The 18,109-nt window shown below is 34.9% G+C and overlaps 1 protein-coding gene, 1 long non-coding RNA gene and 2 other non-coding genes across 5 annotated transcripts in view; 1 reads left to right on the forward strand and 3 right to left on the reverse strand.

Annotated features, from left to right (window-relative positions):
* Window positions 1-5,347, reverse strand: part of nrm (nurim) — a 28,165-nt gene extending 22,818 nt beyond the window's left edge. Inside the window, exon 1 of the mRNA XM_039768718.1 lies at window positions 5,126-5,347. Within this exon, the coding sequence (XP_039624652.1) occupies window positions 5,126-5,276 (151 nt within the window). The 5' untranslated portion in view covers window positions 5,277-5,347. The remainder of the gene's footprint in view (window positions 1-5,125) is intronic.
* Window positions 3,734-3,806, reverse strand: trnak-cuu. Its single transcript has one exon. It is a non-coding gene; the product is annotated as a tRNA-Lys (tRNA).
* A 6,635-nt stretch (window positions 5,348-11,982) lies between the features above and the next one.
* Window positions 11,983-12,055, reverse strand: trnak-cuu. The gene has a single exon. It is a non-coding gene; the product is annotated as a tRNA-Lys (tRNA).
* A 689-nt stretch (window positions 12,056-12,744) lies between these two features.
* LOC120539028 lies at window positions 12,745-16,529 on the forward strand. Of its 2 annotated transcripts, XR_005635543.1 has the most exons (6): window positions 12,943-13,999; window positions 15,148-15,318; window positions 15,738-15,789; window positions 15,882-15,935; window positions 16,326-16,386; window positions 16,477-16,529. It is a non-coding gene; the product is annotated as an uncharacterized LOC120539028 (long non-coding RNA). The 2 variants fall into 2 exon arrangements; XR_005635544.1 differs by lacking the exons at window positions 12,943-13,999; window positions 15,148-15,318 and adding an exon at window positions 12,745-12,916.
* Window positions 16,530-18,109: the final 1,580 nt, after the last annotated feature.

Consider the following 18,109-nt stretch of genomic DNA (forward strand, 5'->3'; position numbering starts at 1 on the left):
AATTCAAAAGACTCGTAGAAACACTTGCAAAATAAGATACAGAATATGAAAGCAGAAAAAAATGACAGTGTCAAATCAAAGAAAGTAAACATTTCATGAGCGCAAAGAAAGAGAAATTACTACTCGGAGAAATAACTACAAGGCGACTAGAGATCAAATATATGGACATAGGTGATATGTCAGAAGTATGTAAATATTGTACAGCTTTTAAGTTTAAGTCAAGACAATTTCAAAAAGGGAGTTTACCTCACATGCATTTATTGGTTACATTGCAAAAAAAATTATTTACTGCTGATGATGTGGATCGTTTTGTCTGTGCTGAAATTCCAAACAGGGAAATCTATCCTACATTATGGTACAAAGCCATTAAACACATGTCTCAATGACCTCATTAAAAATATTCAGCACATTGGGACTCAAAAGATTCAAAATATTGCTTTTACAGACTTTCTGAAATAAAAGTAAAACTAATGAAATAGCAACAATTAAAAAAAAAAAAAACAGTGCGCCAGTTGCTAGCATTCATTGAACAACCCGTGCTATAACTCTCTGTGAATTTTCACGTGTGTGGTATAGTGGGTCCACAGCTCCTCTTATTTATTTAAAAATAAATAATCACCGCGATCGCAGCTTGGTGAGGGGACGTGGTGGTTATGTGGCGGAAGCGGTTCTTAGGGCGATTCGTGATGTGGGCGTTTCTCACCTAAGTGCACAGGTGACAGAACATCCACATTCGTGATACTTCCTGGGGCTGCTTATCTTGATAAATAGAAGCGTGAGTCGGCTAGAAGGGGAGGAAAAAGAAAGAATGGACGGGAGGTTGCGGGAAAGAGAGAGAGAGAGAGAGAGAAGGCATGAAGTAGGGCGACTCCCCTGTTGGGAAGCAGGGGGGCCGCCAGGTAAAAAGGCACCGGGCTTCTTCTTGTTTTTGTTAAAGAATGCTTCCTGCTGTATTTCGCTGTTTTTAAGAAGACTTTTTTCTATTGTTTTTAACTTCCACGTTTCACTTCTGATTTTATGGATTATTTATTGGAACTTTGGAGACTGCACTTTAATTTGAACACCTTGTTGAATGTTTTAATAAAAGCACTTTGCACTTTTTCACCATCCCCTTGCTTTGTTGTTACCGATGAGGTTAGCAGTGAGGCACATTACCGACGGTGTAGGGTTCAAGGGCTCCCTGACAGCAGATGGGAGCATACAGCAAACTTGCATCGTCACAACGCAATTGTGTTTTTTCACGTAAATTTGAATTGATTGTTGAAAAGTATGAAGGTGGCATGCGTATCCGGGACATGGCTGTTACATACCGTTTACCGAGAACGACGGTGTCTACAATTGTGAAAAACAAAGACGTTATTAAAAAGTGAAGTGAGGTTAAATTTTCATTTATTTCATCTAATTGCTTTTGTATTTATGTATTTTAGTATTAAGCAGTGTTTAAATTATATTATTTTATACAACCCCATCAATGTATAATATGCCAATAACAATAGGATTTTTTTTTTCATGGGAACGGATTAATCATTTTCCCATTATTTCTTATAGGAGAAATTAGTTTGGTATAAGTCAAAGGATCTGGAATGGACTAAGTACGTATGCCGAGGTACCACTGTGTGTGTGTGTGTGTGTGTGTATATGTATGTGTATATGTATGTATATATATATATATATATATATATATATATATATATATATATATATATATACACATACACATACACATATTTACATAATTGTTTCAGACCTACGTTTATACAAATATGCTATAATAGTAGATGATTATAATGTTAATGATTGTTATTTTGATTACTGATTACATAAGAAACACCAATATTGGCTTTTTCGTCAATTTAAACAAATTGTATGTTACTGAATTATTATTATGCATGTACAGTATTTTACACAATTGTACATGTTCATTGTATATAGTGCATTTATAGTATTATGCGATGTACGTATTTTAAAGCATAAAGTTTGCAATCATTTATGCAATGTAGGTACGGTTTATCTTGATTTTTCTTCATTTTTTTTTTTTTTTTGCAATTCTTAACTTTCTAAATTGTAAGGACTATCCCTAATTTAAACAAGTTACTTTGTGGAGCTTATATTTATTTATATACAATTACGTGAAGTTTATCATTATGTGCACAAACTACAATGAATTTCTTATGGCACGTCTCTTCAGTACAGTTGACAAAAGACACAAACATTAAAACAACTATTTATAGATGCAACATAAATATTATATATGTTAATATATAATACATATACAGTTGAATCCCAATTTTCAGTGTCCCAATTAACACATTATTTGAGGGAAACCATTAAGTGTAACACAATACTTTTTACTGCACTGAGTGTGTAAAATACTATACTTTTAACTTCAACTGTACAAAGCGAGCAGATAATGGTGCTGGTGGCTGTGGGAATGGGAATGCGAATGGGACTCACTCACCCCTCAGATACCGTCAGTGTATCACCACCATTGACCATGTACACATGTTCTACTGTTTTGTTCACTTAGGATTTTTGTGTTTATACAACGATGAGGACTGCACAGAAAAACCACACAAGATTTCTCATTCACACAGTCTAAATGCTATCGAAAAAGCATTCTTCTGTACTGAACAGCACAAAGGCACTACACCTGCCAGTATTTTGATGCTGAGCAGCAGAACTACAAACTGCACGATAGCATTGTAAACTTGCTAGACTACTAAAATGCATTTTCATTGATTATAATCCTAATTCACAAGAATGGGTAGTTTAAATGTCATACTTAATACTGCTATTTATATGTTCCTTTCACAAAGGAATTATTAAAGACTTATTCAAAAACTAAAATTTTACCCATATCAATGCAAAGAGGACACAATACAACTATAATGCCATCACAAATCTACATATATATATATATATATATATATATATATATATATATATATATATATATATATATATATATATATATATACACACACTGTACTTATATAAAATTTTTGTGGACAATTTATGTGCCAAATATGGTACATGCGTTGAACATGATGGCGAACAGGTTGAGACATTTCTGCAAATCACCTTGCACATATGAAGTATGTTTTGTGGATAAATTGTTTACACCATTCAAATGTTAACATAATTTTGACTCACTTTGTACACACACACACACATATTTTAACACTTTCCGTTATTATGTAAATCAATACTTCTGAATAAAATGAGAATTATACATACACATATTTTTACCTTTTACATTAATGTACAAATTATCGTTAGTTACAATTAACATATTTTGCTGTTTCCTTAAATAGACATCAGATTAAAACTTGGTTCAAACCTGTGTCAATTGTTACAACGTGGGCTAAACTGTTTACTTTTTAATATGCAACTCTGCCGAAGGGCGATTTAATAGTTCTATTTTACTCATGTTAGCGATACTTTCTTAAAAACCGCGTCTGGTCCGAGCGGGTTTCGTATTCGAGTCCACGTGGCAACTTGTTTACCAACAATTGCTGTTGTAACTCGGTCTGGTCTCGGTATAGGGACGTGCTGTCATTGGCCAGAGCTTTCAAATTCCTGCGAGCTGTGATTCGCCCAAACCTCCAGTTCAGTTCATTAATTACTTTGCTAACGTGTTTGAACTTTAGAAAAGCAGCGTGCAACTACCTGAAATGTGTTTCACGTAAAACTCTAAATTGAGGATGATCTGCCACTTCAACTTAAAAGTTATCGCCCAACGTGGGGCTCGAACCCACGACCCTGAGATTAAGAGTCTCATGCTCTACCGACTGAGCTAGCCGGGCCCTTCACTAAAATTTTCAGTGTCCTACTATCAGGGGAGACCCCCGCACCTCTGAACATAGTTTAAGTATTTCTACGTTTTTTCCCCTTTTAATAATTTCTTAAGATTTACATTTTAAATAACAGAAAACGAGACAAATTGGCTATCCTCGTACTTTAAAATGTTGCTAGGGCAAAAATGCGCGCGCCGTGAGGGCGGGGCTTCGGAAGTAAATTCAAATTTATAACCAACAACGGCCTTCATTTTACAGTTTCATAGTTGCACTCGGGCGTATCTGTCATGTACAGAACCAAACACGCGAACCCGATCATGCACTGCGAGAGCTTTAAAAAAAATCTAAAAATATAACTACCGCGGTGCGTATAGACATTTCTCTTACAATAGTTTCGGACGTCGCTAAAAACAACTCAAACAATTCGTCTTTTTATTCAAAGGAGGCGTGTAAAAAGCTCAAACTGCTTGACACTGGGCCTCAGTCAAGCATGCATCAGAAGCATTTTTAATCCATTAAACGTCTCTGAAGTACGTGCTAGCAAAGCATCGTACATATACAGTATTTCATCGCCGAAAACCTCAAAACTAAACCCCACATGCGCAAGTGAATCATTTAAGTGACTCGAAATGTGTTTAAAATTAACTTCCTTTTACAAATAAAAGCAAGGTCAATTTTATTATTATATATCGGTTTTCCAAGTTAGAATGATCTGCAATGGAATACCAGGACACTCGTGTTCTTCAAATCTGCAATGCACATCAAGCCTTTATATTTTAAGAAAGTACCTGCATTAAATCAAAATCCCTTTATCACGAAGAAAGATCTCGAATAAAAAAGCCGATCTGACCGCAAACAGTAAAGAGGCGTCTGAGTCGCACGCAACTCGCAGCCCCGCCCTTGTCTGTTCTTTTATTAAAGCAAACCAGCACTTACCTGAAGTTGTTAATAAATGTAAAAACTCGACAATGCTTGAAACTCTTTATATGATGAATATTTTTGCTTTTTAAATGCAAAGTACAGAGTCATATTATTATTACTTTTTTACTCCAAAAAAATAAAAACCGCACAACCCAGCTGCCACCTTGCACTTCATCGCTCATTCGCAAAATTACTACAGTAACATTTCTAGCGTCTATTTTTCTACATATCTTTTCATCGTCGTGCACGCGGATAGCGTCTATTTTTCTACATATCTTTTCTTCGTCGTGCACGCGGATAGGCTCTATACGTATTAGGTCTCAAAATCGTTTCGTTTAAATTGTATTTAGTCACACTCTGTGGAAAGCCAGTTCTGTCCTCTGCATTAAAAACTGGTCCCGTCTTACCTTTACTCTGTGAAGCCACGCCGTTGTTATTGTGATAAATCGCCCGAAACGAGATGAAACGGACAAACTCCACACTCGTTCCGAAGACAAAAACAAAGTTACACAAAGCGATAAATGCCAAGCACACGCCACCTATGCCCGTCGGAGCCATGGTCGGTACAAACAGGATTAAAAACAACCAGCCTCTTCCGGCGGTTTGTTATGTGGCGATACGGCCTTCGGGGGGCGCGCCGCTATCGCCATTGCATTTCCATTCTTAAAGTCTTTAACGAGTACTGACAGTCTGTAAACCTTCATTGAAATTTCAAGGCAATTCAAGTGAGACCTTTTCCCACCAATATAACTAACGGCACTGAAGTGTAAAACAAACTAATCATTAAAAAAAAAACAAGTTATCAAAAAGTCTGAATTAGCGTAAGCCGCCCTATTTGGGGGTGTTCATAAGAAATATAACGATTTACTTCATGAAGTAGAAGTGCATAATTAACAAGAATAGTTTGTGTCAGATATTTTAATATTAAAACGTATGCTTCAGTTTAAATGTTTAAAGTAATAATAGTCTCGATTGTAATAGAAATTAGACATTTTCCATAATAGAAGTCCATCGACAGCTATATCCTAGTAATGGATCAAAAATCACAAATATCATACTCGTAACCACTGACCTAGAAATACTTTAAACTATACCATGCTTATAGTTGAGATTTGTCAGTTTTATACTACCTAGGAGTGGCTCTTAGAAGAAAAGATGCTAGAAAAGGCTAGAAAAGATGGATGGAATCTTTAATTGGTTAGAATAAATTTATTAGTGAATCACAATGTTTACAATAAAATAAAAACGGAGATAAAGAAATGATATTTGATTTTAAGAGACAGAAATCTGTATGTACACCTATTGTAGTTCTGGGAGAGGAGGCAGAAATAGTGACTGAATATAAATACTTAGGAACTTATATAGATAACAATCTTAACTGGAATACAAAAACAAAAAAAAAATTTCTCTAAATGCGACCAGCGATTATTTCTCCTCCATAAACTCAAACTATTTAAAGTAGACAAGGACCTCATGTTGTCCTTTTATCGCAGTATAATCCAGTCTGTGATCACTTTCAGTTTAATTGCCTGGTTTAATAGTCTGACAAACCAAAACTCAAAAAAGCTCCAGCAGATTATGAAGTATACAACTAAAGTTATTGGGGCTGATGTTGATGATTTGACTAGTTTGTGTCAGAGGGCAATGTTAAAGAAACTGGAAATCATCTCAACTAATGACACACATCCATTACATGTAGAACAAAAGTTCAGTAAATCAGGAAGGATAGTCACTTTGAAAACCCACACAAAGTCCTCCAGGAACTCCTTTCTTCCTAGTGCCATATGACTTTTCAATAAGAAATATCGGAGATAATGATTAAGGTTTTGATAAATATCCTGTAACCTTTTTTTGTGTAAATATGTATTATCTAACTGCCTTACCTTAACCTTTCTTGTTACGAAGTATACAGCTAAAGTTATTGGGGCTGATGTTGATGATTTGACTAGTTTGTGTCAGAGGGCAATGTTAAAGTAACTGGAAATCATCTCAACTAATGACACACATCCATTACATGTAGAACGAAAGTTCAGTAAATCAGGAAGTATAGTCAATTTGAAAACCCACACAAATTCCTCCAGGATCTCCTTTCTTCCTAGTGCCATATGACTTTTCAATAAGAAATATCGGAGATAATGAATAAGGTTTTGATATATATCCTGTGCCCCCTTTTTGTGTGAATATGTATTATCTAACTGCCTTACCTTAACCTTTCTTGTTTCTATTTGTCTGTTTTATTTCATTCTGTCTGTTTTTAGATGCAACTGAGAAGGCAAATTTCATGTTTTCTTGTGTAAACATCACTAAATAAAAAACCTTAAACCTTAAATGTTGCACTAAAGTTATGAAAGGAAGCAATAATGTAATGGGTGTATAGTTGGTTTGGACAGGTGCAGAGGAGAGATGCTGGGTATATTGGGAAAAGGATGCTAAGAATAGACCTGCCAGATAAGAGGAAAGGGGGAAGACCTAAGTGAATGTAATGGAGCTAGATGCACAGAACAGGAGGATATGGAAAAAGATGATCCACTACGGCAAACACCTAACAAGAGCAGCCAAAATAAGAATAATAATTAAGGAAAGGAACTTAACCCTCTAACAAGTCAAATCAGTAATCAGGAAGGAGAAAAAGCTTGTCTATCTGCACCATTATTTATTATTATTATTATTATTATACTATATTCATATTGATGTGAACAGTTTGTGAAATTAGTGAGAAGTATAACAAAAATCATACAACATACCATTCATTTGTTTTCATATACTGTATATTATATTTTTACTGCAGTAATTAATTAAGAATTGGTCTTTATATAACAGAAAGATTATCCTGGAGTCTTCTGTAGGAAATATATACACATGGTTCATCTATCTTTTCAGTTAAAAATGAACTCACCCAAACAACGAATTAAAAAAGTTTTTAAATTATCAAAGATGAAGTCAAGTAAAAAAAAGTTTTCACTTTCAATGATCTGTACTTTTGTAATTACGCAGCACTTCATAATAAAAGAGGAGAGGAGAGAGATTAGGAGCACGCACTGATACATCATCATCATCATAATAATAATAATAATAATAGTACTTTTTAAAGCTCATCCTGTAAAATGAAACTATGATTATACAATTCACCAATGCTTATTGTATTTGTACATTATTATACCTTTCTTTACACATTTTACAAGAATGTTTAAAAAAATCATTAAAAAAAATGTGTACAATGTAAATATATAAATCCGTTCACAATCCATTTATACTACCAGACTAAAACAAAATGTCACATAGGTAATAATATATCAAACGGTGGTTAAACAACAATAATCAATACTTTTGTGAAACTTTTATGACAAAATCAAATAAATGCAGTAGCCTATATTCTTTTTCCTTAAGGGTATTTATCTTCACAAACCGCAAAGCGTGTGTGCCGACTCTAACAAGCTTTTGTAGAATATATTAGTTGATAAGAGGCTGGCCCGCCCTTTCCAATTTTTGGTACCTGACACGAGTCGCGATTCGCCAATTCTTGGTAGACGGCCGAGCCATTATTGGCCAATTCTTGGTAGCCGAAATGGGTTGTGAGTGGTCAATTCTTGGTATGCGATACGGGCTGCGATTGGCCCGAGCCCTCAATTCTTGGTAGAATCTTGTTAACGAAAAGCGATCTGATTGGTTCTTGCTACCAAGAATTACCTCGACTCCCGGGTGCTCGGAGAAGGCTGCGATTCTTGAGAGAAGATCTACCAGAAATAGGGTTCGAATCCCGCTCATGGCAAATTGCTGAATGGAAGAATATACAGCATCTCTAAACTAAATTAAAAAAAAATTCTCTTCAACGAACGGTGGTTTGAATCCTAAACTGCAGATGTAGTTGTTTATTTTTCTTTTTTTGATTAAACAAAAACTGTTTAATGAATGATTGATTTGTCAAGGAACACATGAACAACACGCATAGTTAAAATCACACTTATAGAAACTGCCTGCCCATTCTATTGAATCATCCATCCATCCATTATCCAACCCGCTATATCCTAACTGCTAGGGGTCTGCTAGAGGTGTAGGTCTATTTTATAAGCATATTTTATAACATCAATGTTAATATATAAAGTGTAATGCAAGGATCATGGGAGTCTGCTGGAGGTGTAGGTCTATTTTATAAGCATATTTTATAACATCAATGTTAATATAAAGTGTAACTATAAATATTATTTTATATTAGCATTGATATGAACAATTTGTGAAATAAGTGTTAATGCCTACCCATTCTACTGAATCATCCATCCATCCATTATCCAACCCGCTATATCCTAACTGCAGGGTCATGGGGGTCTGCTGGAGGTGTAAGTCTATTTTATAAGCATATTTTATAACATCAATGTTAATATAAAGTGTAACTATAATTATTATTCTATATTATCATTGATATGAACGATCTGTGAAATAAGTGTTAAGTATAAAAAAGTCTCGTTTTTACAGGTATATATATATATACTGCAGTAATTCATTAAGAATTATTGGTCTTTATATACAAGAAAGACTTTCCTAGGGTCTTTTGTAGGAAGTATGTACACATAGTTCATCCATCTTTTCAGATAAAAATGAACTTGCCCAAACAATGAATTAAAAACTTTTTAAATTGGCAAAGATGAAGCCAAGAAAAAAAAGTTTTAACTTTCTATGATTTGTATTTTTATAATTATACAGCACTTCATATTATTATTATTTTTAAAGCGCATCGTACAAAATGAAACTATGATTATACAATTCAATATTTATTATATTTATATACACTATTGGGCTCGCTTCGCTCGCCAACCCCCATTTTTGGTTTTCCGGATACACACTTATATTTTTTTTCTTTGAATTGTTGATATTTCATTAATTTTCACTTTTATTTCAGAACTTCTGTAAAACCACTATTTAGAATCTTTCCTGTCCCAATATGCTGAATCTTTTAAATGTCTGTGAGACTTATGTTCAATGACTTTGTACCATAATTTAGGATAGGTTTCTCTGTTTGGAATTTCAGCACAGACAAAACGATCCATATCATCAGCAGTTAATAGTTGTTTTTTTTTTGTAAAGTAACCAATAAATGCATCTACTCACGAAAATCGGAATATCCAGCGCCGATGTAGCTGGTGGCATTGTTTTCAAGAATCTCCGTATATCTGGCCATTGTGGATTGCACGTCACTGTAATAAATAAATCTGGCCAACCGATAGTTCTGTATATTGCCATTGCATCATGATATAACTGTTGCAATGCTCTTGGACTACCTTGGTAGGAGGATGGTAATATTACTGCTTTACCTATTTTTTATTTTTTTTAACTATTGATAATTGAATTTTGAACGTGATCAATTAGTCCTTGCAAATGTTCCGTTCTAAGTTTTGCTTGATTCGATTTAATAAAGAAAAGACGATTAGCTTCGACTTTTAGATACGCATTAATAATGTAGTGCTGCGAAAGACGTTGAGATGATAGAAGTGGGTTAAATACATTGGGACGTATCGATAATGTTGCCCTGAAATATTGTGTTGGTGTTATTCGTTTTTCTGAATTCGCGTGTTTCATATTGTATGACCATCCTGTTTCTCCATCTGGGAAAAGCAAGGGAAAGTGTAATGGATCGGAATGTGCTGAATTTTTAGACAGAAATGTCGATTCATGTTCTGCTTTCGGATATCTACTCTGTTTTTGATGTTTCCGTCTTTCGAAACTATTATCGATGATAACTCGTCACATATTGGCTTATATATGCGTGTGTGATCTTTTTGATTCATATAGAAATCCAAGAAAGCTTATTTTTTTCGTGTAAAGTGCGATACCTTTGGATGTATGGATTTCTATCCATTATTGGCTGTATAATTTCTAATACGTCCGATCGTTTAACTCTTTCGATTCTATGCTATATTGCTTCTCCGTGATCATAAATATACACCTGCCCGAATTGTGGTTTCTTCGAAATTAAATATATAAATAAATTATGAAATGAAATTAAACATGCTTTAATTGTTGCTGGACCACAGATTTTCATAGCGTGTGGTGCATTCTTGTGTAAATCTACATTTTGCGCATTGAATGATGCAAATGCGAAAAGATTGTTGTAGACTCGAATATTTTGCCTGTAGTGTTTGTGGATTTCACTTTCCTCAAACATGAAATCTTTTAATTCTCTTGGATACGCCCTGTCATTGTGTATAAACACAACTTTTCCCTGATGGCAACACGAATTAGACGATCTACAAGTCTCTTGTCTTGAACTTCAAAGCCTTACAATATTTACATACTTATGATATATCACCAATGTCCATATATTCGGTCTCTATTTGCATTTCCGTTATTTCTCCGAGTAATATTTTCTCTTTGTTTGCGCTAATGCGATCTTTACTTTCTTTGTTTTGACACTTTCGTTTTTTTCTGTTTTCATATTCTGTATCTTGCTCTGCATGTGTTTTCGCGCCTACGTTTATTTATTTATTTGCGTCTTTTGAATTCCACAGTTTTCAGTATTGTCCTTGTACGCTTTATATGCGCTGAGAGCCCTGGGTTTGTGTTTGCTCACAGCCAAAACACGACTGATGTTTTTCTCTATTCTTTGATATTGCTTGTAAGTAGGGCGTGTCTTGCAAGAATCTCATGTTCTACGTCCCCGCGAGACGTTTCTGGGTCAATCTCTTGGCACAAAGTCTGATGTTTTAAAGCGATTCTCTTTTCGTCTCGCGGCCCTTTTAAGTATCTTTCGTGATCTTAACGTGAACATCACGTATCATCTCCTAGTAGCCTGCGAGCAGATTTTTTTTTATAATACAGATATTATGTCTTTACACGTGTTGCACACATATTTAATAAATGTAATAAACCGCACCAAGAATGTTTAAAAAATCATTTTTAGAAAGTTCAAAAAGAAACACAAATCGCAAAGCTCGACTCGAACAAGCCTTTGCAGAATACATTAACTGACAAGAGGCTGGCCCGCCCTTTCCGAGTTTTGGTAGCAAACTCGAGCCGTGATTCGCCAATTCTTGGTAGCCGAGCGAGCCGTTATTGGCCAATTCTTCGTAGCCGAAACGGGTTGTTAATGGTCAATTCTTGGTAGCCGATACGGGCTGCGATTGGCCTGAGCTTTCAATTCTTGGTAGAATCTTGGTACAAGAGAGCGATCTAATTGGTTCTCGCTACCAAGAATTACCGCGAGTCACGGGTGCGAAGAGACAAGATGCGTGTCCAATCCATTTAAACCACTTCTCTCACCACCAAAATGTATCGCCCAACGTGGGGCTCGAACCCACGACCCTGAGATTAAGAGTCTCATGCTCTACCGACTGAGCTAGCCGGGCACCTACGAATATAAATTTAACCCAGAGAGACAGCTGTGTCAATAGATCTTAAAATTCTGAAAATTTTCAGTTTTTCTACAACCCTAAGCGATTTACATTGAAAGTTGGGGATACCCAGCACTGCCGGGTTCAGTAACGTTCAGGTGGTGTCACTAAATAAATTAAGTAGAGTACTCTAATCGTTAAAAAACTAACCTCCTGAAAGGAAAATATGTTAAAGCATGTAGCTGATCGCGCGGAATGATAGAACGTTCATTAGACGAAAAGTTATATTTATTTTACTGTGAACGCACACTGGCATTTGAATTCTAACTTTCGATTTTATAAAACCGTGGAAATTATTTAAAGAAGTAATTTCAACTCCGAACCAACGACACACGGTGATGGATTGTGCGTATAAACGGAGGTACAACTGGGAAGGGTGGTGAAAAATTTACAACAAATCACCATACAAAAACGAATCTCGCACTTGGCATACTGTTATTTTTAAAGAAAATGACGATTAAAAACCCTCTGCATTTACGAGAGGATGGTACAGCCGTGTGTCTTTGGTTAATTATGAGATGTAATTTCCTATATAATTAGTATGCACAGTTTCAGACAAACACGTGGATAGAATTCAAACGTATATACGCATCCAAAATAAAACCGTAGAGAAGCATCCACTTGCAGAGCCACAGCACCATACGTCACCGCAGTTTCAGACCCGCAGTTGTAGACCCGCAGTTTTAGACCCGGAAGTGACGTTACCATTTCTAGGCAAGGCGAAAACAACGCCTCCATTTATCGAACACAAGTCTTAGTTTTTAGCACGAGCGCAGCATTTTTGAGCACGAACAAAATATGACAGAAAACAGCACGGTATTATTGTTGTTGTTGTTATTATTTTTATTATTATTACTACTGTTATTCTTAATATAATTATAAACCTGTACATTTTGCAAAACGTTTTTCAGAACAGTTTGAAAAGTTAACTTTACGTTTACATGTATGTAATCTTTGGCTGGCGAGCTAATTGTTAATGACTGCAACACTGGTTACGGTGGTTTGCCTCGTAAAACTGGAGAAATCGACACTTAATGTTGCATTGTCAGCAAAATACGATAAAAATGCATTTTGCTCAAAGTTCAGTCTATGTTCTTGATGAACGGAAAATTCCCAATACTTTAAGACGATATTTAACCTAAATTAAGATCTTTTAAGTTTCGTTTTGTTGTTTGTAATATATTTTATAAATTGTATTCATCCATCCATTCATTTCCTAACGAATGTTAACGTAGTGTTTATTTAACTTTTAATTATTTTCTTTTTTGGGGGGTGGGCGCGACTTTTTAATGAAAATGAAACAAACATATTCCTATTCGGTTAAGAAGTGAACATTAAGTCTTCAAATGAGAAAGTAATCTAGGTATAAGCTTCAAAATTCTACACCACTTTATAATAAATTATGTTTTCTTATTTAGCCAGTGAAGTAGTGTCAAATGATGTTGCTTTTAAGAAAGCTGAGAAATTAAAATCCTTTGCCCAAATTGAATGTTCAGAATTTGGTGCATTAGTTAACAAGTCTAAATCTTCCTTCATTTTCTTACTACATTTGTGAAAGATCTTTTTCTTTCTCTTTGGTAAGCCACATTTAAGTATTATAAATTAGTTTTTAAATCTTGGATGTGTACCTACATTATTTATACTGGCTAATAACCTCTTCTTAATGTAAAAAAAGAAATCTTTTTAACTGTGATCTATCAAATTATAGACCAATTTTCTAATCTTTCTTGTATTTCTGAAATTTAGAGAAAGGTGTAGGTAAGTGGTTCTCTATATTTTTGCAAATAAAAGTAATCTCTTGTAACATTTTCACCCAGGTACTGCTTTAGTCAAAGTATTCAATGATTTGCACTCCACTGACGAAGGTTGCATTTTTAGGCCCATAGTATTACATCTACAGTAAGTGCCACATTTGATACTATAGACCATGATATTCATCTGATCAACTACATGAACCATCTCAGTGTTCTAAAATAGAGGTTTACCTGTTAGAAAGTAGATTCCTTGAAATTTTCATTTGTTGAATTCTAAAAACAGAAGTGCTAGTCATTGGTTGAAAGCTGCTAAAAATGTCAGTCTGAATGTAACATGTCTGTTGATGGCACCCCTATCACTCACAATGCACTAATTCTAAACTTGGATATATCTACAATGAAAATGATGATCTTTCATTTGATACACATACTAAACATGTATCTAGAGTAGTCTTCATTTTACTTAAGAAATATTGCAAAACTTAGATTATGTTAGCATTCCATGATGCTGAATAACTTATCCGTGCTTTTATTACTTCTACATGGATCACTATAAGGCTTTGTGGCTGATAACAGACTTAATTTAGTTCAAAATACAGCGGCTGAAGAGCTTACAAGAGCCAGGAAATATGAACAGTATATATCACCCTGTTTTGCTTTCTTTACATTTTCTTTCTTCAAATTTTGTATTTTGTATTGAATTATTAGGTACTGGTGATCACATGTATCACTTTGCATAGTTAAGGATCTCAATATTTGAGTTACCTTTTAATTCCTTACAATCACTCTTACAGGAAGTGGAATATCTTGTTGTCTCTAGAATAAAAAAAGCTGTAGCTGGAAATAAAACAGTAGTTTGTAAAGCACACTGTTTTAGGAACAACCCTGCCAAAGTGGTTTGAGATTCTGACAGTCTGTCAGCCTTCAAATCTAGGATAAAAATATATTTGCTTAGTCAGTCCAATAAGTAAAATTTACAATGAATCTGCATTCCTATTTGTCCTTTGTCTTTTCTTTTTAAACTTGCTATGTTATTTTTAATTTGTGTAAAACAAAACAGACCATTTTTTATTTTGTTCAATTATAATCTGGTACTGACACCAAGATTTTTGTCTCCAGGTTTATGGCCTGGAAATAGTTAAAGCTGCTTTGTGACAATACTAATTGTAAAATGCACAAAATAATTCAAATTTGATTGCTTGATTAAAACAGTTATTTAGTATTGTGAGTGATTACTGTAGATACAGAATTTAAACTTGCTAAAGCTATCCTGCTTTTTTGTCATTTTTATAGAAACACATAACTATTCAATTGGGAGAGTCAGTACCACTGCTGACTCAATGCAACAGATGTTGCACCTTGTTCCATTGTCCTTTTGTAGTGGTAATGTTTTTAAGCCCTCCAAACTGGAAAAATTAAAAAAGCATTTGAAGAGTCATTTCAAGAAGGCAGTTCTCCATGAAGGTAAATTCATTTGAGAGTTTATTTTTAATGTATGTCCAGTACTGGTACATACTGTATACTTTTAACTCGGTATTCTACATTATAACAATTTATACTGTTACACATTTTAGGTTTTGCCATCCACAGATGTGGTTTAGACTGCAGACCATCACAGCATTATCACTGCCCCTACTGCCAGACTACAATATTTTATTTAATTCAAGTGTATATTATAAATATTTAAGTTATCCATCCATCCATCCATTTTCCAACCCGTATATGCAAAATGCCGTCACACTAATATTGATAACACATGCCTACTTTAAGAAGTTGTGCTTATATTCTGCTTACATCAAGATTTTCTTACTCTACCTAAATATCAGCACATATTGGATATTTACATTTGTATGTGTAAGACTTGTTTGTTTGTTTTGTTACAGTAACATGACAAAACGAATATCTTCAGGCACATGGATACTAATTAAAAACAAGGTTAGTTTATAGGAATGTCATTGAGAGGACTACAAGTAATGGACATTCTTTTGTAACTTGCAGTAGGTGATATGAATCCATTTCAATTTCAGAATCTTCCACAGCAGTTGGTTGGGTCAGTGGATTGTGGAGTATTCATGTTGATGGTGAGAAAATCAAAGAAACTTATTTTTTAGGTTGGGAATTCTTTAGAATCACTATAAATAAATTGCAATAAGTAGAGTGTGCACTGTACTGTATGCAAATAGATTAAATATTAATTTAAGATAATTCTTTTGTGTGCTCCACAGTATGCTCTGCACCTTGTCTTGGATGCCATTTGACTTCACAGCTGTAAGCTTTCACTTATGTCTCTGATTATTTGTTAATATCTGTTACTGGTTTTAATGTACTTTGTTTTTTCCATCTGCATGGCAGTGTGATTTACCCTTGATCAGGAGGTGGTGGTGCTTCATTCTGTTGGAGAATTTTGCTGTTGAAAGGTATCTCTCTCTCTCTCTCTCTCTCTCTCTCTAACGTGTGAATATTTCTTACAGGACAAAGGCGTTCACTAAAGGGGCACTGGAGAGTGTGAATGAGACCCAGAGCAGTGAGGAGGTATATACTGTATGTAATATCTAATATTATTTAAATAGGCATGTAGAAATACATGTTTTGTTTAATTCTCTTTGTGGTCTTTATCTAAAGGAACCACTAATAAAAAGGGACCTCCACACTGCAGTAAAATGGTTGCCCAACATAGACAGTTGTTCAGAGGTGCCGTGTCTGAGCCCCATTTTCTGGAGATGGAGGAGGAGGACCAAAGCCGAGCTCTCCAGGACATCATCGATGCAGTTGAAACTGAAGATTTAATTTTGGCAAAAGAACCCTTTATATTTATTTTTCAGTTTAGGGATGATATGGAACTTTTCACTGGAATGTCGGGATAAAATGAAACTTAAAGTAAACTGCATATTTAATGAATCAGTATAATTATTGTCTGTTGCTACATTGATTGTTACTTGTATTTTATTGTGCATTAATACTCTGTTGATTTCAGTTTATAATACTTTGATTTTTCTGTTTTCCTTTGATGGTGGGTAGTTTTGAAAATAAACAATTTAACTGCAAGTCTTTTTGGGTCTATTGCTCATTTAAAGCCCACTTAGTGCTATCTAAAGGCTCCTTTAAAATATTTTTTAAAATAGTTCATCACAGAACAAACACGAAAATTAGTAAAAATGTCTCCTTTTGGAGATAATGTAGTGTTTTTGAGGGTTTCCTTGGAGGACAGAACATTATTTTGGTACAGCAGTGAAAGATTTGAGGTCTTGGACATTATGAAGATGCTGATGTGCAATAATGTAATATTGTGGTTTTCTAAGTCACTAACACATTACTGAAGTACACTCAATGGTAGTTTTAGATAGCCTCACACTTCAGTCCTTCACAAATACAGTAGTTTACAAACCTCATATTTTAATTTCTCTTTGAGAAGCATGAAAGAATTGTGTTGAATCTCAATTTATGATTACATTTTTTCTACGTATGTACTATTGGGACTTTTTTTTTAAATCAGAAGGTCACTTTAGTTTAACAAGCAATGTAAATAACCTGTTTACTCTCAGATCACATTCTATGTGTTTATCAAGCAGAATTTAATATTTTCATTTTCTACACAATACTGTAATAACTGTACAGTTCACACAGTGAGAAACACAAACACACTCACTATGCATACACACTACAGGTACCATCATTGGTTCCTCTGTGGATTGGACTGTTGAATCGACACAATGGCTGTACATGCTGGGGTCTTTGGCACATGTCATCCCAGTAGCATGTGAGGTGTCACCAATGGTTTACTCTGCTCCTCAAGATGGCTCTGTCTTCTCCCTGTTCCAGCCTCGGTTCAAGGTTGCCCAGATGACAAAAGTATTTTTATGAGATGTTCAATACGTTGAAAAATTGTCTGTGGCCAGCATCCAGCGTAATGTTTTGTCTAAATTCTCCACTCCTCTTTTGTAGAATTAGCGTCCATTATCATTTCTGGCCATGGAATCTCCTCTCTCTGTGCAGGTCACATTGTGCACCAAGGATGTGTCATTTGTTTATACAAACGTGAAGGTCTTCACTGGCCTATTCTGTGTGGCCAGCAGTTGAGATGGGAGCTCTGGCTTATTTTTCCTTATTGAGCTAAGCATTGTTACCTTCATCTTGAGGAGCTCCTGTCCCAGTTTGTGTAAAAGTAAAAGTTATTGCATATGGCGTTGTGGCCATGCAGCTTATGTCATGTCCAGGGTAAGCCTCATGCCTTAATTTCTCACAGGAGTTCCTCCAT

Source organism: Polypterus senegalus, chromosome 11 (genome assembly GCF_016835505.1).
Source record: "Polypterus senegalus isolate Bchr_013 chromosome 11, ASM1683550v1, whole genome shotgun sequence".
Taxonomy (NCBI): domain Eukaryota; kingdom Metazoa; phylum Chordata; class Cladistia; order Polypteriformes; family Polypteridae; genus Polypterus; species Polypterus senegalus.